This window comes from Panthera onca, chromosome D4 (genome assembly GCF_046562875.1).
Source record: "Panthera onca isolate mPanOnc1 chromosome D4, mPanOnc1 haplotype 2, whole genome shotgun sequence".
Lineage (NCBI taxonomy): Eukaryota > Metazoa > Chordata > Mammalia > Carnivora > Felidae > Panthera > Panthera onca.
The window spans coordinates 59,147,088-59,172,580 of NC_138351.1; the positions used below are offsets into that span (position 1 = coordinate 59,147,088).

Below are 25,493 nucleotides of genomic sequence, written 5' to 3' on the forward strand. Positions count from 1 at the left end.
TCCCCGATGCCCCGCCCTGCCCACCCAAGGTCACACACTCCCTCCTTACTGCTCTCAAGAGCCCCTGGGCCCAGCTCCACATCACAGCACTGGTCGGACGGCCTAGGGTGGCTGTTTCCACACCTACTGAACCCTTCCCAGACAAGGGCCATGTCCTATTCACGTTTCCCCATGGTGCCAGCACAAAGCTCAGCACAGAGCTGAAGCCAAACATATGTATACTGGTCCGTTCATTCGTTCATTTGCTCAGAAAACATTTTCCAAGCCACTCTTCTGGGCCCAACACGTCAGGTGCAAGGGATTTTGTGCCTTGTTTCTTAGGAACAGGAAGCTTTCTCTTCAAGCCTCAGAAGTGATACTTTTGATCCTCTTCCCTGAAGAGAAGACACCATCCCAAACTCAGAAGCTACCCAAGTTGTAACCAAAGGAAATGCCTCCCAGCCATCCCAGGGTTGGGGCTGGGCCTCAGGGCCCTTGGGTCTTCCCTTTCCCTATTCCTTCCTCCCAGGCCAGCCACTTGCCAAAGGTCATTCAAGTCCAGAAAAAACAGCCCAACCCCACAGCCTCCCAGTCCAGCTGCCTCTCCTCACCAGGGCTTTCCTGGCACCCAGTACAATAATTTCTCCCTTTCTGTCAGTGGTTTCTGGCCTGTCTGCAGATGGCCTTGAGTTTGAACTTAATGCCACCTCAAATCCTGTGGGAAGAGATGGACACATGTCAATAAATGACTCCAAGAACAAGGCCCTCCTAACTGCCATTGTCCCCCAATTCTTCAAGGTTTTTGGCCACCTGATACCACTGAACACCCCTCTTTTGGGAATTTTCTACCTTAAGAATTTAGTCTCAGGTACCTGGGTGGCTCAGTTGGTTAAGTGTCCAACTCTTGATTTCGGCTCTGGTCATGATCTCATGGTTTGTGAGATCGAGCCCGGGGAGATAGAGCCCCACACTGAGTGTGGAGCCGTTCGTTTATTCGTTTTTGAGAGAGAGATCATGAGTGGGGCAGAGAGATAAGGAGGCAGAGGATCTGAAGTGGCCTCTGCACTGACAGCAGAGACCCGGATGCAAGGCTTGAACTCATGAACTGTGAGATTGTGACCCGAGCGGAAGTCGGATGCTCAAGGGACTGAGCCACGCAGGTGCCCTGAGCCATCCAGGTGCCCTGAGCATGGAGCCCGCTGAAGATTCTCTCTTTCCTTCTCCCTCTGCCCCTCTCCCGCTCCTGCTCTCTCTCTCTCTCTCTCTTAAAAAACAAGTAAAAAGGTTTAGTCTCCTCAAGGCAGAAGCCAGAAGCCTGATCTCCCAGCCTCCCTTGCAGACAGGGCACAGGCACCTTACTGGCTCTACCAAGTAGACACATGGTATGGGTTGTTAACTCAGAAGCTGGTGACACAAAGAAGCAGGAGCCCATGCGGTCCATCTGCTGAGGCCGAGGTTCCGGTGGTGACATCCAGTGTCCGGTGACAGCAGTGTGAGCCGAGTGCTCTGTGTCCACAGGCCAAGGTGCGGCATCTCGTCAGGCGCAGTCCTGATGTGTGGGCTCCTGGCTGTGAGGCCTCTAAGCCTCTTAAATGTCCTAATATCCTTCGGAAAATCCCTCTTCTGCTTAAGCAGTCAGAGATAATTCTGTTGGTCTCAATTAAGAGCTGTGACTGCTACAGTCTCCAAGATAGAGGGCTTTGGTGGCCTGCTTTGTCCTTCATAAATCACCTCTTCCCAGGCTTCTCCATGGCTTCCTCTCTCCAGACATCAGTGTTTCCCCAGAGACTCTTCCTAGATCTCCACTCCTCTCTACGCTTCCTGTCTACACATCTTCACTGGGTGACTCATCTCCTCCATGGGCATGGTTTCCAAATCCTCATCCTCGGCACTGACCCCTCCCCCACTTCCCTCTGGGGGTTCCTGCCTGGGTGTCCCTGGGATACCACAAAGTCCACATATCCAACCCAGCTCCTTTTCCCATTGTCTTTGTCTCAGCTGGTGCCTCCGTTATCCACACAGCCCCCCAGACTCCAACCAGGGAAGCCAACCTTGACTTCTGCAGCTCACCTGTCCCCGACATTTGAGTACTGCCAATTCTACTCCTCAAAATGTTTTCTCCATTCTCATCGCTGCTGCCTGGGTCCAGGTCCTCATCCTTCCTCTCCTGGACTTTTACAACCACCTTCGATGGGTTGGGCTTTCTTGCTCAGACTTGTCCTCATTATGTCCACCCTCTGCCAAGACCCCAGAGAGATTTCTTTGAAGATGCTACTCCCAACTTAAAGCCCTCCGAGGCCCCCTAGCATCTGGAGGTTATGACCTCAGGTCACTGGTAGCCTCCCTGGTCCCACCCCTGCTCCACGGCCAGCGGCACGTCTCACCACTCCTGGAGCAGTTGCACTTCTGATGTCGTTTTTGCGTTTATCACGTTCTCTCTGCCTGGTATGCTTTTCCTTCCTGCCCTTGCAGCCTGGCTAATCCCTGCTTGTTCCAATCAACTCAAGTTTCACCTCCTCTGGGAAGCCTTCCTTGGCCACCTCCCCGCACAACCTCAGGGAGGCATAGGCAGCCATCCTCTTGCTCCTGCAACACCTACCACATTCTTCTCCTATTGTAGTTTTTACCTTTAAAAAACATTTATTAAGCACTTACATGCATTATCTCACTTAATTCTCATAACAGCCCTACGAGGAAAGTGTTGTTCTCATTTTTCACATGAGGAAATTGAAGCTCAGAAAATAGAAGGGACTGGGACGCCTGGGTGGCTCAGTTGGTTAAGCGTCCAACTTTGGCTCAGGTCGCAATCTCGCAGTCTGTGGGTTCGAGCCCCGCGTTGAGCTCTGTGCTGACAGCTCGGAGCCTGGAGCTTGCTTCAGTTTCTGTGTCTCCTCCTCTCTCTGCCCCTCCCCGATTCATGCTCTGTCTCTCTCTGTCTTTCAATAATAAATACACATTCAAAAAAATGTTTTATTAAAAAAAAAAAAAAGAAAATAGAAGGGACCATCCCAAGACCAGCAGCTGGACAGGGGTGAGTCCAGGGCTCTCTGACTCTGCTCAGAGTGCCTAGCAGCCATGTCCTGTTGCTTCACCCAGGGAGTTGCCCTCTGCATCTGCAACCTGGCCAAGCCACTTTGCCTTACTGAGCCTCGGTTTCGTCTTCTATAACATGGGGATCAAGCCTCTCCCTTCCACCCTCCCAAGGATAGGAGTAAGACCTGAAAAATAGCAGATGTAAAATCACTCGGTAAACTATAAAGGGTGATACACCCTTTGCAGTAATGCAGGAAGGTATTAGCATACTTTTAGAGTTTGCCCACCTTAGAATCAAAGCCCTGCCATCTCCTCCTTCCTCTAGGGTGGAGAGGACTCCCATTTTCCTCTCCGGCCCAGGTTGCCCCTGGGATATTTAAAGGCATCATCCAGCTGTTCCCATCCCCCCTCCCAAAACACAATTGTGACAGTCAAGCAAAGAAAGGCAAGGGGAAAAATCCATAAAGGCTCGGCAAAGCGGCGGCCGGTGGAATTCTCCAGCTCCTGACCACCAGTTAGTGACGTCAGGATTTATAACTGTATTAAATGGTGTGACAGGCAGCCTTGATATATCAGTTCCCCCTTCTTCCCAAATCACAGACAATAAAAGCTTTGGCAGTGAAAGTCATTCATCATCATAAAGACCTGAGACATCCCAGTCATCAATTTCACTCACATCCTTAATACACTGGAGAGAGTGCAGGAGTTGAGCACCTCGAAAGGGGTGGTGGGGGGAGGAAAAAAACATGAAGGAAGATTGAACAGGAATAATTACAAAGGTCAAAGAAGGGATTCCTCCGGTGGGGGGAGGGAGGGGGGGCATGGGCTGGGCCAGTCCCTACCAGAGGTGTGCTTGGCCCACGGAGAAGCTGGGCAGTTGCTGGGCAAGTTCTAGGCAGTCTAGACCAGCATAGATCAGGCTTAGTGAGCCTGGGGAAGGGCCCAGCTAAAATGGGCTGCGGGACCAGAGGGGGACAGGAAGCCAGACCCTGGGCTCTGTGGCTCCAGGCTGGATTCTATGGGAATCTTTTACTCCATCAGTCTCATTAGTACAAAAGAGATTTAGAGATAATAATAAAACCACAGGTTTTTTGTTTTTTTTGTTTTTTTTTGTTTTGTAACCTACCCTCTTATTGGCACAGATGGCTATTTGTGCCAGCTATGGTCTTCTTTTGGGCAACACCTTTTGACCAACTATACAGATTGACATTGCTGGTTATAAAAGATACTGTAATCCTACCAGGCCAACTGGGAAAGAGACACGTCTCTTGTTTGTGGTCTGTTCTCCAGATGAGGCTCTGCCTGACTCAGAGCTCTGCTGGCCACCAGCACCAGGTTAGTGAGAAGTGGTGTGGCACAGTGGTCAAATGTGTGGCTGCTGGAACGTGACTACGTGCATTTGAAACCTGGCTTCACCACTTAGGAGCTGTGCAACACTAAGCAAACTTCTGTGCCCTGTGCCTCAGTTTTTGCAGTAGTAAAATGAGGGTAATACCTCTTTCATGGGGTAGTTACGCAGACTAGGCAAGTTAACATACATCAAGTGCTCAGAATGATTTCTGGTGCCTGGTGAGTGGGAGACAAGTATCATCACCCCTGCTGGTGACTCTAGCCTCCCCAGGGATGAGCTCTGGGGAAAAGGCCCTTACCCTCACATGACCCCACCCTACACACCCACTCCCCAGATAGACTATCTGACCACCCTTCCCTTGAGGTGTGCTTGTGACACCTTCGCAGACCTGAGTTAAAAGACACTTAAAAAGGAAGCAGTGCGTTTGGAAAGGTAAACATATCTCTGGATGGGCAAGTTGGACAGACAACAGGTGCCTGTTAAGGATCCATGCCCAAACCAGCCTTACCAAACATGTATAGAAGATCTAGGGTGGGAGTAGAACTTCTACAGCCTCTTAGTTAATGAAAATAAGAACTAATTGAGATAAATTAGAGACAGATTTTTTCTGGGCTGTGAACACTGCAGTGGGGGGGATCGGGGGGGAAGGTGGCAGACGAGAAGTTTATGCATTTGAAGAAAAATAATAATTGCGATAATACGTTACATTCAAATGTGCCTTATGCCTATCAAAGTGATTCCAGTGTGTGAATAATAATAATCTAGGGGGTTGATAACCTTGGTAATAACCTAGGAGAGTGGAGTTTGGGGCAATTAGTAACAATCAATCACGTAGACAACTCATTTGTTCATCCATCGTCCATCCATTCAACAAATACTTCCTGAGTACCTACTATGTTCAAGTTCCATGCTAGGCTATTCCGGGGAAGGCAGATATCATTCAGAACCTCAAAGTCTAAGGAGAAAGTTAGGCTGGTAACAAAGAGTGATAAATCAAGGCACAACATTATAACAGGTGGGCTGGTCCCCAGAGGCCAGGTGAGGCCACATCACTCTGACTGTGGGGTAACCGAGAGGACTTCTTGGAGAAGGTGGCACCTGGGGACTACTCCCTGCAGACACTCCCTGAAGGCATACAGGCAAAGACTGCCAGCAGGCCTGCTAACTCCTCAGTTCCTCAGTAGGTGTCATGAAAGCCTTTTACAGGCAAAGCCCTGCATCAACTCACATTTTCCTTCTTGACGGGAGACAGGACCTGAGCACCTGGCGCAGTCAAGGTGGCATGGGCTCCATGAAGTCCTAAGAAAGGGCACAGATCCTTACAGCTTATAGTTCGTGTGCACTTCACCACAGTGCTGCAAGAAGGGATGAGCCCAGATTATAATTCCCATCGGCAGATGTGAAAACTGAGACTCAGACAGGTGAAGGATGTTCCCAAAGTCACCAAGGAGCATGGCAGAGGTGGGATGAAGATCTGTGACCCTGACTCCAAGTCAACCCAGTGCTCATCCTTTCACAGCACATTACTACTACCTCTGAGCAAATGACAAGCATTCTAAGCCAGAGGAACCAGCAGAAGCAAAAGGCTTCGAGTGAGACCAGGCATGGCTGAGTTGGATGCTAGTAAATAGATCAGCCTGGATAAAGGGTTCCATTGGACAGCTTCACAGATGAAGTAGACAGATGGCAGTGACCAGGCAGGCTGAGAAACAAGGAGAGGAAAGGGAAACAGTTGCATTCTGGAAGGATGAAGGCTAAGCCTGGCACGGAGGAGAAGCACTAGGTAGAAAAAGAGTCGAGGGATATGGATTCCAGAGCTGTCTCACTTTGGAGACCCTGAGTTCTCAGTCCCCAGTGTTCCTATCTGCTCACCCAGGAAGTTGCACTAGATGATCTCCAAGGGCCCATCCAGGACCAAAATTCCAGTCTCTTGGCCCTGGGCACCTGGGGAGGGCACGATTGTCACAACAGTGGGTCAGATGGAGGAGACAGAGTGAGGACCAGCAGTGCTTACAGACATGGTGGGGACAGGTCAGACAGAAACAGAGCAAAAGAGGTACCTGATTCCCTCTCAGATGATGGGTTAGGCCAGGTATGAAGGGACGTGGAGTCTTCAAGGAGACCTTTATAGTGAGCTCAGGGGAGGTAAGGGTAGGTATGATGGACATCTCCCCCACCACCAAATATGCCTACATCCTAATCTCTAGAACCTGCGACTATGTTACCTTACGAAGCAAAAGAAACTTCGCAGGGGTGATTAAATCAAGGATTTTGAGACGTGGAGGAGATCCTGGATTTTCCAGGTGGGCTCAATGTAATCATCAAGGGTCTCTATACAGGGAGGTAGAAAGGTCAGAGTCACAGCGAGAAGAGGTGACAGCGGGAGCAGAGGTCAAAGGGGAGAAAAGATGCTACCCTGCTGGTTTTGAAGATGGGGTAAGGGGCCATGAGCCAAGGAATGCAGGCAACCTCTAGAAAAAGCTGGAAAAGGTTAAAAAAGAAAAAAGAAAAAAAAAAAAGATTCTCCCCTAGAGCCTCCAGAAGGTAATGCAGTTCCTTGATGCTAGGACTCTTGCCCCCCCAGAATGGTAAGAAAATAAATTTATGTTGGTTTAAGCCCCAAGCTTGTGGTAGTTACAGCAGCAAGTAAAAACTAACAGAGGAGACCAGTGGAATATCCGGAAGAGGGAGCCATCAGGCCTGCTCAACGCGGGACACATCCCACCCTTAGTAAGGTCTTCCACCATCCTCTTGTCATGGCAGACCCCTAGGCTCTCTGGCTCCGGCTGCTTTCCTGAGCTCCAAAATTTTATTTTATTTTATTTTTAATCAAAAATTAGGGGCGCCTGGGTGGCTCAGTTAAGTGTTCGACTTCAGCTCAGGTCATGATCTTGCGGTTCATGGGTTTGAGTCCCATATCGGGCACTGTGCTGACAGTTAGAGCCTGGAGCCGGCTTCAGATTCTGTGTCTCCCTCTCTCTCTCTCTCTCTCTGCCCCTTTCTCTCTCTCTCTCAAAAATAAGTAAACATTAAATTTTTTTTTTAATTTAAAATCAATACTTACACAGCATTTATTGTGCTCCAAGCCAGGGTTTTTGTGTGTATGCCTTTGAAATATCAACTCATTTTATCCATATAATGAGTTTCTATCGCCATTTTATAGATGAGGAAACTGAGGCACACACACTCACACACAAACAATTGAGCACCTGAGGTCACCAGTTCATAAGTGGCAGAGCTGGGATCCAAAGATAGGCAGTCTGGCTTCAGAGTCTATATGAGAGATTGTGCAGTGTGATCAGTTTCTGCAGACCCCAGTGGCTGCTAGTTTAACTGTGCTGCCGTTAAATGTGAGAGAGCTCTGCTTGGATACCTCTGATGACGTGGAGCTTACTATCTACAGGAACCATATCATACGGAAGTAAGGAGAAAACCAGCTTTGTTACTTACTGGTGTGTGAATTCAGGCAGTTTCTTTAACTGTTAGTTGGGACAAAAATAGTACCTGTGTTCCACAGAATAAGGGATGAAATGAACCAAAGCACATAACAAATGCTCAATAAACATTAGCTATCATTGTTATTATCTCCTGAGGCAGCCTATTCCAGTTTCAGAGAGCTCTAACTATTAAAAGTTCTTCTTTGCACTCAACTAAAGCTTGCTTCCCTGTGGCTTTCCCTGATGTACTCCCAGCAACCACGCCTCTCCCCCTACAGCCCTGAGCACAGGGGAGGTAGCAGCCAGGCCCCAAGTCGGCTGTCGTAAGCCAACAGCGCTGGGGGACAAGGTACCCTGCCTGCCCTCCTCCCTGGACACTATCCTTCTCTGTCTGAAGCCCCAGTATTGAATACTGAGAGGGATTCCCCCTCCCTAGCTCTGAGAATATGATTCTCTAGCTTGTATTGCTTGAGAAAAGTTAAGAACATTAGAGAGGATAGAAGTTCTGTCCCTATCGACATGTTGGGTATCCATAAAACGTGAAATACAATTTTCAAAAATTGAACAACAGTATGAGGAGTAAAACCCCATTTGTAGGAAATAAGCTACATATATATATATATATATATATATATATATATATATATATATATACAGAAAAGCTTCTGGAAGAACATATACCAAACCATCAACTCTGATGGCATCAGCAGAAGAGGTTAGGAATGGGGTGAGGGGATATGGTCATATGCAGCTATATATACACACTTTCATGCCATTTGGCTTTATTGTACCATGGGCACGTGTTGTGTTGTGACTAAAAAGGAATTAGGAAAGGGGGACTGCAAGAGAACAAGCCAAGCTTCAGAACAGAAAACAGAAGCCTGGAGTGCTTGGCTCTCCCAGAACAGCCTAGACATGGGCCTCTCCACAAAATGGTCCCCAAAGCCCACAGTCAGAGACAGGCCATCATTCCCTCTTCAGTGCCTTCACGTATCATGGCTTCTCCCATGGGATCTCCCTTGTTTTTCTTGTTGGTTTTGTTTTGCTTTGTACGTGCAACCACCTTTGCCTCCCCCATCAGACTGTAAGCATGTTGAGGGCAGGGACTCTATAACCCTCATGACTCAGGCTAGGCTACAGTCTGACAGGAAGGAGGAGTTGGTTTTGATGAAGAGATAAGTGAGTGAGTGAATAATGAATGGCAGTAATCTGCAAATTGCCAGGCACTACAGTCTGGTTTGCTTTCTCCTGCAGATAATGGCAAGGCGGTGGAGATCTCTGACCAGGAGAACAAGCTAATGAAATCGCTATTTTAGGAAGATGGATCACAGCAGGGTGGGCTGGGAAGCCGGAGGCCCAGAGACCTGCTCGAAGGCTATTTGGAAAGGTCGGCTTCCAAGCTGCCCGCAAGTGTAAAAATCTATGAGTGCATTACCAGGACGGCCATCCAGCTTTGTTTATTTTTATCCTACGAAATACAAGGTCAGAAACAACCAGAGTCCTTTCTGCTGAAATTATTTTTTTTAATTGACACTGCACTTTCCACAAATATTAATTCGTTTATTCAACAAATAGTTCTTAGGAACACTATGCTAACCTGAAAGCAAATCACATTTTCCTTTGATGTGCATTTTAATTACGGAGATGCTTGAATTTCATTTTGGCTTTAAAATGATCAGAGCTTCAGCTTCTCTGAACCTCTGAGTATCCTTTTAAACACAAACATTCCAAAATTCCAGGTTTCTATAGAATCTACAACTCTAAGTCTATTTAACAATCCCATACCAAATACTTTAAACCCCAATCGTATTCGCCTTGAATCTTTCTGGAATGCAAATAGCCTTGTATCTACGGGGAAGGTTCCAGTCTCAGATGCTGAGTTTTCTCTCTGGGTCGTGCTCCCCTGAAACACAACATCTCGTTTGGAGAGAGTGTGACATCACTGCGCTGGGATGAAATTCCATGTTGTTGCACATTCTCGGGACCTTTGCACTCAGTCCTCCAGGCCTTCCCCACTGCATGGGTTACACGCTGAGCTGATATTTGGGGAAAGCCATTCCAGGCGGGCAGAACAGCCTGACCTAAGACCTGGAGTCGGAAACAGGCAAGGCCAGTTGGACACCTGTGGCCAGCCCTTTCTGACTTGACAGAAGGGTTTTCTGTTGGACAGAAGTAGGAGCAAGAGGAGACAAGGAAGGATGGGGCTGGAGCAAAGTCAAGAACTCGTAAATTCACAGGGGCTACAAACATGGTAAATTAGTGAGCTGTCCAGGAATCTGGGGCAAACAGAAGACTCACGTGTAGGGGGAGCCACTTCTCCGGTATACTGAGTGTAGTAGTATGGGGATGTGGACCGAAAGTGGACAAGTTTTTCAATTAAAAAAATTTTTTTAACATTTACTTATTTTTGAAAGATAGAGACGGAGCACAAGCAGGGAAGGGGCAGAGAGAGAGGAAGCCACAGAATCTGAAGCAGGCTCCAGGCTCTGAGCTGTCAGCACAGAGCCCGACACGGGACTCGAACTCATGGACCGCGAGATCATGACTTGAGCTGAAGTCAGACGTTTAACCAACTGAGCCACCCAGGTGCCTCAAGTTTTTCAACTTTTTAAAGAAAGGTTAGACATTTTAATCTTTATGTTAAATCTCCTGATTTTGAGGCGCTTTTAACAATTTTTTTCAAAGTTTATTTTTGAGAGAGAGAGAAAGAGACAGAGACAGAGTGTGAGTGGTGGAGGGGCAGAGAGAGGGAGACACAGAATCCGAAGCAGGCTCCAGGCTCTGACCTGTCAGCACAGAGCCCGACTCAGGGCTTGAACCCATGGACCACAAGCCTAAGTGGGACACTTAACCGACTGAGCCAGCCAGGAGCCCCAAGGCACTTTTAATTTAACGTTTTGATAGTTATATATTGACAACATTTGAAAAGTTAAAAACGTAAATGGTATTCAGTAAAAAAGTCCTCTTCCCACATCCAGTTCACGGCTCCTGCCTAAACACGGTTATTAAGTTCCTGAGTATCCTTCCAGGGTTTCTTTATGCACGTGTGCACAAATACAAATGCATTCCCATTGTCCCTCTGTTCTTTACACAAAAGGTAGCATTCTGTACACAGTAGTCTTGCTTTTCTCATGAATAATGTATCTCAAAGCTCCTTCCCTATCAGGACATAGAGAGCTTCCTCATTCTTTCCTATAGCTGCACAACGTTCCATTGTACGGATAAGCTACTCTTTACTTAAACAGTTCCCTACTGATGGACATTTGGGTTGTTCTCCTCCAATCTTTAAAATGTTAGTCTAAGTTGTTTTTTTTTTTTAAGTTCAAAAGACACTATGCGGACCAAACAATCTTTGGGCTTCACAGTGGGTACACAGAACGCCAGTTGAGGGAGGTGCTGGGCAGTGGCTGGGTCTACGAGTTCATACCATGGATGTCCATCTGGACATCCTTCAGGCCTGGGTTGTTAACGGGAATGGAAATCACTTTCAGTGGAGAACAGCTGCAGGTACGTACTGTTTGAAGATTCTTTGCCTTTGAGGTAGCAAAATCATCATCACCAGAGGTGACCAAGCCCTGATGTAGAATAGATCCTCGGGGGGCGGGGGTTGAAGGGATGGGCTACTCAACCTCTGAAGTTCATTTCCACTGACTGCAAGAGTCCCCAAAGCCTGATTATGGGCTGAGCCCAACTAACAGCAGAGAAAGAACCAAGAAATGGCCTCCTCCTTTCCACATCTCATTCACTCATTCATTTTACAGCTAAAAGGCATTTACCGAGGCTGTATCTTGTTAGGAATACCTTGCCCCCAAATCTTCCCAAAGCCTCTCATCACTGGGATCTCAGATCAAATGCTACCCGTTAGAGAGGCTGTGCTCCACCCCCCCCCCCACCCCACTCACCAACCATCTCTCCAACCAGCTAGTTTCTTCAAAGCACATGCCATTACAAAATGAAACTGCACATTTTTCCCCCCGTTTGCTGTGAATTGTCCAGCTTTTCCCAGCAAGCAAGCCCAGTGAGGGCAGGGACTGTCCACCAAGATCACCATCGTTCTCCCAGCTGGGCACAGAGTGAGTCCAGTGAACAGTAACTATTCACGTTACACTCTTTTCCTGCGCACACAACTTTGACATCCCAGCATCTTCCACAGGATTCCGAGGAAAGCTCCACGGCTGAGCCTTTTGTTGTAAGATGTTATGCTGTACTGTAGCTTTAATTATATTGTTTTGAAGCACCTTTGGCAAACTGGATACATAAGGAATTTCTCATATTTTAGTTTTTGTTATTTATTACGATCTCACTCTGAAGGAAGAGATATTTAGTTGAGCCTAGTTGAGCCTCAAAGGCTCATAAAAAACAGATCTAAGAAGTGTTCCCCATGGAAAGATGAACAAATGGCCATTCAGAGTGGCTTGGTGCTGGCCAGACATCTTGGTACAAGAGCTCCGAAACATACTAATAACTACCATTTGTTGAGTGTTTACTCGTGCCAAGCACTGTGCTAAGGTTCCGCATGGACCATTCGTGCTATCCTCACAGGAAGCCTACAGTGAGTTCTGTTTGGGCCTCATTTATAGATGGAGAACTTGGGCATGGAGGCTGGTAACCTGCCCAAGGTCAACCAGCTAGAACACGGTGACACTGGGCTTCAAGCTAAGCAGTCTGGCTTTCCTGCTGACATTCTCAATTACATGCTAGAAGAGGCACCCTCTGGAACTTTAAACTGGGATTTTGTTTGTTTGTTGTGTTTTGTTTTTTTGTCCATCCCATCACATAACGGCAGCAGGCCACAAAGGTCAGGGCCCTGGGCGAGCCCTAGTTCCGGCTCTAACTCACAGGATGTGGCCCTGAGCAGGGCACCTCCCCTCTCTGGACCTAGGTCTCCCGAGCTGAGCTGTTGGGTGAGCAGCTGGACTGCACAACACTCCCACCCTGCCCATCTGTGGTCGCGATATTTGTCCTGAGGGAGGCTGGGAAGTGCCAACACTGGATCCTGGGCCCGCCAGATTACCTTCTCCCTCAACTCCCCACACACACTCAGATGCCCCCGTGGTGGCTCTCAAACCCTCTCCCCCCACTGCCTCATTATATCCTTGCAACAGCCAAAGGAGGCATGCAGGGCAGGAACTGCCATCCCCTTTTCATTGATTGGAAAACTGAGGCTCAGAGAGGACAATCTATTTGCCGAAGGACAGGACAATTAAGGGGGGAAAGTCCAGGCTTACGCCCATTCCTCTGACTCTTAATCTAGTGCTCTTTCCTCCAACCCTCAGCTGTTGCTCAGATGAAAAAGGCAGAAGAGGGTGGACCTTCTTGGGCTTCCAGGTTTGGGATATTGAGGCTCCAAACATTGAACCTGGGGGCACAGCAAATCAGAGCCGGTGGTCCTGGGGACTTGGTGGCATTCTGTCTGTCCTTGTAGGCGCCTATCTGCTGCCCCACTAGTGGTGTCTTTTACTTAGAGGGGACAGTGCCCAGGGGGAGCCTCATACCCCGACAGGTATCCACCACGCCAGTGTTGCCCAAACTTATTTGATGAGAAACCTCCCTCAGTCTCCTCCCTCCATTCTAACTGCTGATGCAAAAAGACAGTCCTCAGGGGAAGAGGCCAGCAAGGACACAGGCTGGCCCCATTCCTTTGTTCTTTCAGGCAAGGGTCAGGGGGGCACAGTGGAGGGCAAGACTGCCAGGCCCTTTACCAGTAGGGGGGTGAGCAGGGGGCCTGGCACCCCAGCCGCTGTCCTCCCTGGCAGGTAGGCACAGTGGCTGCCCCATGGGCAGGCCTGTGGCCCAAGGACACACCTGCCGAGAATTAGTCCCAATCAGGACGGCCCCAAACTACTGATGATGCAGGAGCAAGCTGGCCATGTCACTGGTTTGCAAATGGTGAGCCACTTCTGAACCGTGGCCCGGGCTGGTAGAGCAGGAGTTTAAGTTAATATTTAATGTGGCATATAAACGATGGAGAGAAATCGACTCATTCTCTAATGAGACCTTCCCTGCACAGCATGGAGTATAAGGGCCGAGATGGAGCAGGACGGAGGCCACCTCCTCCCCTGGCCCCGCACTCCAGGCTGGCACTGCCCAGCTAGAGTCCTGGGCTGGCTCACAGTCCAACTGAGCGCCAACTACGCTCTGGGCTTTGTGGGGAGGGGAGAAGGTAAGGCGTGGGGCCGGAAGACTCAAGGTCTCCCTGAAGAGTTCAGAACTGTGTCAACACATCCATGAACACAAGGGAATAAAGTTACTGCCATCCTAACAGCTCCTGGAGGCATTCCTTCAAGGTGTTCTAACACTTCTCAGTAGGGTCAGCAACTGCCCCCTAGAGGGTGCTCTGAAAACTTGTGGGGGCTTTTCTATAATTGAGAGGCATCCCTGCCTTGCAGAGGAAGAGTCCCCACAGCGACGTTTCCTTTCATCTTGCATTCTGTCATGTCCTGCCAAACAGGACAGGTGAAAAATCTGTTTATAATTATTTGAGTCTAGCACTGAACTTCATTTACATATAAATGTGAACTTGCAATCTCCATGGTCTTAATATACACTGAATTTTCTAGGAATGCAACTACTGTGTAAACCGAGAAAAGCTCATATCTTATTTTACTTGGAATTTTGCCAAGAGTTCCTCACCTAATTCATAAAATCAGGCTCGCAGTATGAGTAAGTAGGAGTCCCTAAGTCTGCGTTCAGGGCCGTGGCATTCATAGTGATTCTGTGCATGGGGCAAGCCCCGAACTACTTCATTATTTCTTGCAGTTCAAACACGCAGGGTATTTGCTTATCAAAGTACATAGTATTTCATTATAAACAATTTCGCTTTCATTCTTCCTATATCTCATGATTAAGGCTTTATTTTGATTTAACTTGAAGTCAGATGTGATCTTAATTTCCGGAGAGTAAAGGGGCATTGTTAATATTTGCTATCCCAGGGCGCCCGGGTGGCACAGTCAGTTGAGTGCCCGACTCTTGATATTGGCTCAGGTCATGATCCCCAAGGTTGTGGGACTGAGCCCTGTGTCAGGTACTGTGGAGCCCGCTGGGGATTCTCTTTCTCTTTCCCTCTGCCTCTCTCCTCAGCTCATGCGTGCACACTCTCTCTCTCTCAAATAAATAAGATGAAAAAAAAATACTTGCTATCCCAAGGGGATGTTAGGTGGGACTGGGAAGAGAACCCCAACACCACAATGCCCCATAAAGCAGGAGAAGAGCTGGAGATCTTCTAAAGAATCCTCATTACACAAGCCTCTGACCTGCTTGTGTGTGCCTCTGCCTCTGTGTGTATGTCCTTTGTATTTTTTCACACCAATGGGATCATACTTAACATAGTATTATACAAATTGCTTATTTATTTAAAAATTTATCTTGGAGGGGCGCCTGGGTGGCTCAGTCGGTTACGCGGCCGACTTTGGCTCAGGTCATGATCTCACGGTCCATGAGTTCGAGCCCCACATCGGGCTCTGTGCTGACAGCTCAGAGTCTGGAGCCTGCTTCAGATTCTGTGTCTCCCACTCTCTCTGACCCTCCCCCGTTCATACTCTGTCTCACTCTGTCTCAAAAATAAATAAAACATTAAAAAAATTTTTTTTAATTTATCTTGGACCTTTATTCATTTCAGCACAGACAGCTCTACTTAATTATTTTTAATTGGTTTGCATAGTATTTTGTGTTATGAAGGAGCCATAATTTATTTAACCAGCTCCTATTGACAGACACTGCCTTGTGGCCATTTGTTTGCCGTTATAAATAATTCTATAATTATTATACAGATAAAGGTATCACTGTATATTCATGAATATATCTGTGACTTGATTATGAAAGTTCTGGGTTAGAGGGTAGGTAGGTGCATTTACATTTTTGATAGATATTGCCAAATTTCCTTCCAAAACAGGTTACACTGATTTGTAACAGTGGATGAAAATATTTGTTTCTCATACCTTCTCCAACACTTGCCCTCCAGAAACATTTCAATCTTCGGTAAGCTAATTGACTTTTTAAAGTGTCTCATGACTGTTTTAACTTGCAGTTTTAAAACTATGAGTCAGGTATGTACCTTTTCATGTGCTGTTGGACATCTGTATTTTTTCCAATGAATTTATCCAGTCTTGACCTGTTTTTCCTACTGATTTTTTTCTTATTCATTTCTAAAAGCCCTTTACGTATTAAGAAAATTAGCTTTTGTCATCGGTGTTCCACTTTTTCCCCCTAATTTTGTTGTCTTTTGAATGTTTTTACATACAGACAAAAGACTTACATTTTTAAAAGTCATTTAGACTAGTTTTCTTTGTCTTTTATATTTGGAACAGATTTTAAAAGGCGTTCCCTGCTCTAAGATTCTAAAAAAGTATCCCTCACTTTTTTCTAGTTTATTATGGTTTCATTTTTTACATTGAAAGTGTAGATCAACTAGGAATTTATTTTGATATAAAAAGTGAGGTATGTATCCAACAAGCCTAGTTGTCCCAACACCATTAACTGAACGATTTATCTTTTTCTCTACCTATTTGAAATATTACATTTATAAATACCCATATCTATTTGGATCTATTTAAGGACTCTCTAGGCCATTATATGTGTCCATAACTTCAGTTTCATTACTAATAGTTTTAGGGGTGTTTGGCTGGCTTAGTCGGGAAAGCAAATGATTCGTGATCCTGGGGTCGTCAGTTCAAGCCCCAGACTGGGTGTAGAGATTACTTAGATAAATAAGTAAATAAATAAACTTAAAAAAACAAAAAATAGTTTTAAGTGCTGCTGCTTTATCATAATGTTTTTAAATAGGCTACAACTTTTGCTCATTTCCCTATTTCAGAATTTTTTAGCTATGCTTCAGTGCTTATTTTTGCAGTATTTGGTATCATTTTGACATGTTCCCCCAAAAATTCTGTTGCTATTTTGATTGGGATTCCTTTGAATTAGTAGATTACTTAGAAGAAACTGACAACTTTATGATATTGAGTCTTCCTCCCCAAGAACAAGTTATCTCTCTCCATTTATTCTTTTATGTCCCTTGGTGGAGTTTAAAGTGAATTTTTCCTCAGCATTGGTTTTTTTGGTACTATTGTTAAAGGACTCTTCTATTATTTTTCTAGCTAGCCATTGTTTACTCACAAAAAAAGCTAATGATTATATTTATAATTAGAATACTTCCAATATTTCAACACCAAGCATACCGTTATGCAAGATCAAGCAAAAGAAAGACATGGGTAAACTTTTAAAAAATAAACTAAATTTTGAAGAATTTTAATAAAGTAAAATAGCTCAGAATTGCACACGATCACGATGTGGCCCTAGATACAGTAAGAGCTCTTCATTTAATGTAACCCTGACTTTCCCCTACAGCCTTTATCTGCCACTGCATATCTTTCTTTCATAGCCCTATGTGGTCCTCCAGAGAAATATCCCTTTGGCAATGAACACCCAGGACAACACACCTTTCTGGAAGGGCATGCAAAAGAGCTCACTATCTCTACTTTCTGCAGAGCAAGGCAGAAAATATTTCTTCCAAAGTAGCCATCCACTACCTGAGTGCTTTTAAAATTCTGCAGCAGGTAATTTCATGTGTTTTTAGGAAAGATGAAAGTGAAAAGCAACACAAGTAGTAACAATGGGTCAGAGACTAGAATTATCTCCAAAATTAATTTTTTTTTTTTTTTTTTAAAGATCAAGCATGATTCTGACTTGGGTCTGGAGTACAAACAAGTCTTTGGTCAAAGGTTTACCTGAAAACCCAATCCACACCCAGACCCACTGCCTGGGTCAACTAAACCTTCTGTGACATCAGGGGAGAGGACCTCATGGGACATCTGTGCTGTTAGTAAAGCCCCACTCTAACGGAGGCTCCCCACCCTCTATCCCTGTCCCAGTGTTGACACCTCCCCACCTGTGCTGGTTCAGCTGCCCCCAGAAGCTTGCCAAGATCTGCAAACAGGGCCTCCACTGCTTCTGTCTGAGCCCCACGAGCCTCAGTGCCAACCTATCAGCACAGGTCTCAGAGCTGGGTTCTCTCTGTCTCGGAACCTACGTGACATCAAGCCCTCTCCCCTAAAACTCAAACCTGAGCACAATCCCCAGCTTCCCCGACACAACCATAGCCCGCCTGCACTTCTAAGAAGCCCTTGTCTCTGTTACTTCTTACCGTGCCCTGCCTACCAGCCTCCAGGGACATCCTGCTACCCCCCGCTGGACCCCAAGGCTCTGGCCCAAGTGCTCCCCTTGAGCCTCCTATTATCTGTCTGTATAGTATCTGAGACTGCTTCCTGCCTGCCAGCTCGGACAAACTTCCAGGGTCTGTCCCCCCATGTTATCCCACTGCTGCTGGAGCAGGAAGAGGTGTCTGCCTAACTCAGCCCTTGTGGTCCAGCCTTTTCTGCAGCAGCAAACCCAACAATGTGACCGGCCACCACGAGAAGGCTCTGAGAGGAATAACAGCAACATGTATTGTGTGCTTGCCGTGTGCTAAATAAGAGTCTAAACACTTTATATGTATTAATGAATTAATCCTCACAATAACACCATTCCCACTGTAGAGATTTTTTTAAAAACATAGCCCGGAATCCTTATACATTTACCCAAGATTACACAGTTAGTCAATGGCAAGTTCAAATCCAGCAATGTGCCTCCAGGATCCAAACTCAATCTTTACACTGACGGCTAAAGAGGCTGGCCCTGGGCCTTCCAGAAAGGCAGCTACTTTGCATACGCCAAGCACCTTCCAGCCTAAACCTCTTACCCTTCCTGACTCAGTCTCTGCCTGGAAACCCGAAATACCAATGCCAATCTGCCAGGAGTCTGCTCCTTCTCAAGTCCTACCATGCAGGGTTGCCCTTCTCGTGAGAGGGATAAATCCCAGACCTCTGAACCTCCTGGCTGTATCCACAGGAGATCCCGAAGTCACCACGGCCCTTCTTGTCATGGGCCTTTCTTGCCACCTGTCCCAACCCACAGCCCATTTGACACTCACTCTCCGCTGGCTTTATCAGAGCAAATACAGCCATGATTCATCACAGCCGCAGCTCTGGGCCCCGGCAGTATCCTGCCTGACCGATTCCAGGGCCCCAGAACCTTACTAAAACAAAAATGGCCCGTCAAGTCCAAAAGCACCAAGCCACTCTTCCCCCCGCCCATGCAGGCACTCTCAGTCTCCCTCTGTCAGTCTCTCTCTCTCTCCCCCACCCCAGGTGCCCTCACCTGTCACAATGGGGTAGGACTGTGGCCCGGGCACGCTGCTCCCAATGTCGGTGGGAGTGGGGCTGGTCAGGTTGGCCTTCATGTCATCCAGCCCTCCAGCCAGCGAGGCCATAGCTGAGTACTCAGTGGTCTGAAAGAGGAAACAAAACAGAAATGTCTCAGCATCAAGACTCCAAAGCCCCCCAGCCAAACGCCACCGCCACATTCTGGGCTTCAGCCACCTCGCTGGGCTAACCCAGGCCAGCGCCAGGGCCCACGGGGGGCTCGCAAACCCCCCAGTGTTGAGAAGGCAGATTCAGCTCAATAGAGCAAGACAGGTATCCAGAGTCGACAGTTCTCCCCGGGTGAGGAGGGAGGTGGGCAGGAGTCAGGTGCAGCTTCACAAGAATTCAAACCTAGCTTCTTGTGGCCTGCAGGTTCCATTTGCCCAGCCCCAGTGGCCACCGACAATGTCTTGAATACAGGGAGGGAGATATCAGTAACTAAAAGCAAGGCGGAAATAACAGTCTTGTTGCCAAGAGGATAGAAAGAAAAGTTTCTGATTTCAATGCTCTTAAACCACAGACGCAGAATCACAGACACAAGGTTAAAAGGACTTTGAGACCTCATCCATGCCAAACTCTCAATTCACAGATGACTGAACTGAGGCCCAAGGCAAAGAGGGCTTTGTCCATGGCCAATGGGGCAGAATCCCAGTCCAGGGAGTAGTCCACCAGAAACTCTCACTCAAAATCCAATACATCAAACCAAATGAACCACAGTTTGGCAAGTGTGTTGAATTCCGGCAGCATGTAAACTATGTGCTGCAAATTGTGAGGTGCACACATCTGACTTAGCAAGTCCACAGCAGCCATGGGCACTTGGCCCAGGGTCATGCTCCTTCCTTTAAGCCATTTCATGAAATCAGAGCTTGTGATGACTCATTTCCTTGACATCCTAGCCACTGTCAAATGGCCTCCAGAAGATGCCAACCTGGGCCTTCCCACTCAGAGACAGACCAAATTAGAAGTGTGAGTTCCAGGTCTCTTCCTTCCACGCAACCCCCAGGCCTAGTTTCGGATACAGAAAATATCTGCAAATGCCCAAGCCAAAGAATTTGGTTGTGTATGCCAAACTCTTGGCATGAGCAGTTCCCTCCAGGACGCTGGCATCGCAATGGAGGGCACATCCTTGTCTGTCCAGGGTTACATCCTTGGCAGGCAGGGACAGGGAAGGAAGCCGCCTTCTGAAAGGAGACACAGGCACCTTGGGGAGGATGCTGAGGACTGAGCCACAGGGAAGGGAACCAGGGGAGCCACTGAGCAAGTGGCAGGCAGAGGGGACTCAGACTCGGGTACATTCCTGGTACTTCTCTCTGCATCTGAACTAGAAAGTACTTCCTGGGCAGCTCAGCCTGGGGTGGTGGGCAACAGTGAGTCCACGAGGGTGCAGGCCCAGGCACCTGCCGTGAGTCTCACCGAGGACAGCTCTGTCCAGAGCTCTGGGGCTCTCAATCATCTCCAGCAGAGGCTGATTCGGAAACATGCAGAGAAGAGCACAGGCTTCTACAGGAGAAGGACATGATAGGGACACGCCTCCCCGACTATATCACTATAAAGCTGTAGTAATTAAGACAGGGTAGGATTGGCACAGGGACAGATAAATAGATCAATGAAACAGAAGCGAGTCCAGAAACTGATCTGTGCATAGATGGAACCTTGATATATGAGAGAGGTGATGTACAAATCAGCAGGGAAGGATGGACTCTAATAAACAGTGCGGGGGTAACTGGTTATCCATTCAGAAACAAGGGGGAAAAAAGAAATTGGATCTTTACTTTATACCAGACACAAAAATCAATTCCAGGTGGATTGGAGACCTAAATGGGAAAGGCAAAGGCATCTAACGTGGTCGGCTCTAGGTCCAGTCAAAAATCCTTGGGAACAAACCTGCCCTTCAAGAGGAAACAAGTGGTTCTGGGATGCTCACCACAGGGTGGATCCTAGTCATCCTGCCACCCTGATCCAATGCCTCCTCCTCCAGGAAGCCCTTCCTAACTACCATTTCTTAGGAGGCAGGAGCCCTGCCTTTGCCCCACTGGCCTCACCATGAGGTGTCAGGGCAGTAAGAACCATAATCTTCACAATCACGTCAAAAGCTCACATTTATTGATCAATTGCTCTGTGTCAGGAGCTTTACCTGAATCTTCCATTTAATCCTCACAGTAACTCCACGAAATAGGTTCTATGTTATCCCCATTTTACAGATGACGAACTGAGACTTGTTATAGAAAGGAAGTAGCTTGCCTAAAGTCACACGGCTTCTAGGTGCCAGAGCCAGGATTCCAAACTGGATCAATCTGACTCCAAAGTCTTGACAGTTACTCTAATGATTTCCATACCGTAAGTCCTGTCCTATAAACAGATGTGAAATCAATTTGCTAGTGCCAATGTTTTAAAAAAAAACGAAATTAGAATGGACTAGAACAGAAAAATACCCAAGGTTCCCACACACAGAAAGAAGAAGCCCTGTTTTATAAATCTTTGTTTCACATAGAAGTGGAGATGAAAAGATCTTTCTTGCTTTAGGTCAGGACCAGCAAAGTCTTCATTCTATGCAGCAAGGAGCTGTTGGGAAAAGGTCACTGTCTAGACTTCATTCCCTGTAGAAGGAGACTTGGTCATGACATTAGCCATTAGGCATTTGCTGAAAAAGGACCTTGGAAGTAAAGCTCACTGGAACAGCTCCTTCAGCGTATCGCCATGAGCAAAGACAGGAGGTCAAAACACTTCTGTAAGGGTCTCTTCTGAGATGGTGTCTTCTAGGGTTCCCGGGACCCTGGGGTAGGGGACAGGGCCCCTTCCTGTCTGTGTTACCAAGGGCGCTGGTGGAGGCCTGAGCATAATGAATGTTCAGTATTTATTGAGCCTTTCTTGGGCACAAGATGCATGTGAAGCCCAGACATGCTCTTTGACTTTCATCCACAAACCCCAAGGGAAAAGATATGTGGCCCCAGAAGCTTTATCGAAGGGGAGCAGGAACACAGAGACATTAATTGACCACGGAGCAGGAAGCGGCCAGGAAAGGGTTCTTGCGTGGGCTTTATTCAGCCCGGGTCTGAGCTGTCCCAAACCCTCAAGGCTGATAAGAGCTGAAGAAAGGTTCAGAGGGAAGAGGACAGGAGTGGTCTGAAACAGGGCACATGACAATAGTTGAAGGAAGTGAAACTGTAAGAGGCAAAGACGGAAAGGTAGTCCGGCTGGGATCCGCCTGCGAAGGGTTTGCACAGTGAACACATGGGTGAACAAATGAATGAGTGACCTTCAGGCAGTCCAGGCAGCAATCTCAATGAAGAGTCAGCATCCCTGCGCCCCTCCCCACCCCACTGCCAGACCTACCCTTCCTAGATGCCAGGCTGGGCAGCTGGGTCTGCAAGGGAGAGTCTTTATTTCCTCCAAGAAAGCAGAGCCCAACCTGAGTTTCAGAAAATCGCAAGAGGGTGGCCAATAGGGATATTTCTTCATTTCTTTGATGTCCCGTTGGAAGGGTCTTTTTGCTATTTGATTTTGTTTTAGTCCATAAATTCATCGTCAGAGTTTGCCCGGTCACTGGGCACCAGGGTGGCTCAGTCAGTTGAGCGTCTGACCTTTGGTTTTGGCTCAGGTCATGATCTCACAGTTCATGAGCTCGAGTCCCACGTCAGGCTCTGCTCTGACATCGCAGAGCCTGCTTGGGATTCTCTCTCTCCCTCTCTTTCTGCCCACCCCACCCCCTGGCTTGTTCTCTCTCTCAAAAATAAATAAACTAAAAAGCATTTTACAAAAAGATAGCCCAGTCACTTTGACAGTTGAGTTTGGATCAACTTTCCAAGACACCAAATCTTTAACTTGTGTTACACATGTGCTAGGAGGTCTCAAAATCCAGTCTCCCAACCACCACTGGCTGCCAGAAGGTAAAGTGAATGTCCCTAAAGAGTGGGGACTCTGGGGACAGGGGACTTAGAAACCGGCCCTCAGCAGCCCTTTGCCAACTGTCCCTCCAACCACCACCACCTTGCAGGTCTTGCCCCCTGCCTAGTCTCTCCTCTTTGGTGGGACTCACAGTGCTCACCCTGCTCCTGTACGAGCCAGGGGATGCTGCCATTTAGGTTGGTGTGTACTTTTTCCCTAAGTCCTCATCACTGCCTGTCCCTTTGAGCTGCTATGATTTTGAAAGGAAGCTGCACTCTCTCCAGTCTCCTGCTTCTTTGTTACAGTGGCTGCTCTACAGCCTGCCTCTGCCCGGAAGACTTGTCTCACTCAGTCACTTACAGAACTCCTACACTGTCCACAAGACCCAGCTCAAATGTCACCTCCTCAGTGAGGCCATTCCTGGGCCCCACATGCTACAATGAAATCATGACTCCCTTGTCTATGCTTCCACACTTGATGGCATTTTCCACAAACCTCCATGATCACTTTTCACCATGTTTAATGGTTGTTTGTCTATCTCTTTCTAGGTTGCCTTGAGAGCATGGAACATCCCTAGAGCCCCTGAAGTGCTTTTTGAATGAATGAATGAATATATGATCCAGTAGCATGACATCAACCACAACACTCCAAAATTAACTGAGAAGTGTTTCAACAAGAACTCCAAGTGATATGTCAACCTTCCCCTGCCCCCCTCCCACCTCTCCCCTCATCAAGTCAGGTGACCAGAAAACAATGCCCTTGTCCACCCTTAAACACTCTGGGGAAGTGTTTTCACTCATCTGTGATAACATATCAGGCATTCAACATTTGTTAGAGGAAACAGAAGCACCATACAAAAAAAAATTGTTAACCTCCGAAGACACTGCCACTGAATATTCAAAGTCCTTGCCAATCCCTCCTGCAATTCAGTACCCCAGAAGCCAGTTTTTTCTCCTGATAAATGGTTAACCTGCCTGTGGCTGAACAACAGGAACACTGGAAACCACTATATATCCCTTTTTGCATTGGCTGCCAGGAAGCTCAGTCTATTTCAGTGTTAAACCACCACAACCACATCATTGCTTGCACCTGGTGTTATGATCTTCCCTTTTTCACTACATAATTTCTGAACTTTCTTTTCAGCCTTAACTTACTAATTTAGATACATGTAATTGTTTATTTTTCAGGACACCTCAAGTCCTTTGTGAAAATGGAGGCTGGGAGAGGTAGAAAGAATGACAGAAAAAGAAAAAAAGGAAGATCAGGAGAGAAAAAGAGAAGAGAGAAGGCATTGTTGGTGCCTCTGGGAACAGTGACAATTTACTTCTGTTTCTCATAGTTATTTGGGAAGCCAAGGGCTGAAGATGACTGAACAAGGGCAGTCACATACGCGGAAGTGTGCTGGTGCGCCTACATTGGCAACATAGCTCTGCTCTCCTCCCCACCACTGACAGTCACAAGGCAACAGCTGCGTCCCACATTTCCAACTTCTCTGAGCTCTTAGGGTTCTTTCTTAGAGTATTATTTTGGGCTTCTGCTCCCTTCCCACCAGGGCCCCCTGGTGCCATCCTTGACTGTGACCCAGAAAGATAAATGAACCGAAGTCGGCAATTCACAGACTGTCCACTCCAAGGCAACCAACTGGGATAAAACTCTCTGCCTGCTGCCACAGATTCTTGGGAGGGCTCAAGGTCAAGCCCGCCAGGGATGCACACCCTCCTCACAGCGGACGCCGTGCTCCAGATGATGGAAAGTCTTACACTCTCCCGTGTCTGAGCCAGACGGATACTCGGGGTCATCTTCCCCAACCTGGAAAAACTGAGGTTCGGGGAGGGGAGCGGACTTCCTCAGCTCATGTTTATCTGTATCACTCATAGCCTTTGACCCTGTGGTAGAAAGAACAATGAACTAGGAGCAATAACACAGGGCTCTCCCCCCAGCGCTGCCTCTTTCTCACCTGTGTGACCTGAGGCAGGCCAGGCCAGCTCTCGGAGCCTCCTTGTCCTCATTAATAAAAGGAGATTTCAGTCGAACCCCTTGCTGCCTGCCTGCCAGGGCGAGCACGAGGATCTGAAGGATAAGGACAGGGACGGCACTTTGGAAACTAAGCACCACAAGGGATAAGGAATCCTAAAGGGGACTCCAGGAGGCACGTGCTCCCGGAACGTGGGTGCTGGGCGTCATTTGGGTCCCTAGGAAATTACCTGGAAAAGGACTGCCTGGGGCTGCACCAAGTATTGTCTCATCAGCACGGGGCACCACTGCCATAGCATGGAGGAGAGAAGAAACACAGACACGTGAGAAGGAGGGCAGCACGAAGAAGGGCAGGGCATGGGGACAAGGCTGCAGGGCTGGCTACCTCTGGTGGCTACCTCGGCCAGAGAGGCTTCCCCGTCACCTGCTGAGCTCCTCCAGGCTCGCTGCCGAGCTTCAGATGGCCTCGGCAGCTGGGCCAGTGCCAGGCCAACTGCTCCCAGCCTGTGGGACCAGACACCTGCCCACCTAACACCTTCCCAGAGGAGGGCACAAGCTGGAGTGGGGGAGGTGTGTCCTCGGGGCCTGGCCCGATGACCT

At 47.7% G+C, this 25,493-nt stretch overlaps 1 protein-coding gene across 4 annotated transcripts in view; it reads right to left on the bottom strand.

Moving 5' to 3' along the window:
• The window catches only part of PAX5 (paired box 5), a 194,484-nt gene that overhangs the window by 66,297 nt on the left and 102,694 nt on the right, over positions 1 to 25,493 (bottom strand). For 2 of the 4 annotated variants that reach the window (XM_081790913.1, XM_081790914.1), the window contains exons 7-8: positions 25,124 to 25,180; positions 18,991 to 19,120 (exon numbers count right to left, since the gene is read on the bottom strand). In XM_081790913.1, coding sequence (XP_081647039.1) covers positions 18,991 to 19,120; positions 25,124 to 25,180 — 187 coding nt within the window. The remainder of the gene's footprint in view (positions 1 to 18,990; positions 19,121 to 25,123; positions 25,181 to 25,493) is intronic. The other 2 variants (XM_078436677.2, XM_060609304.3) reach the window with 1 other exon arrangement.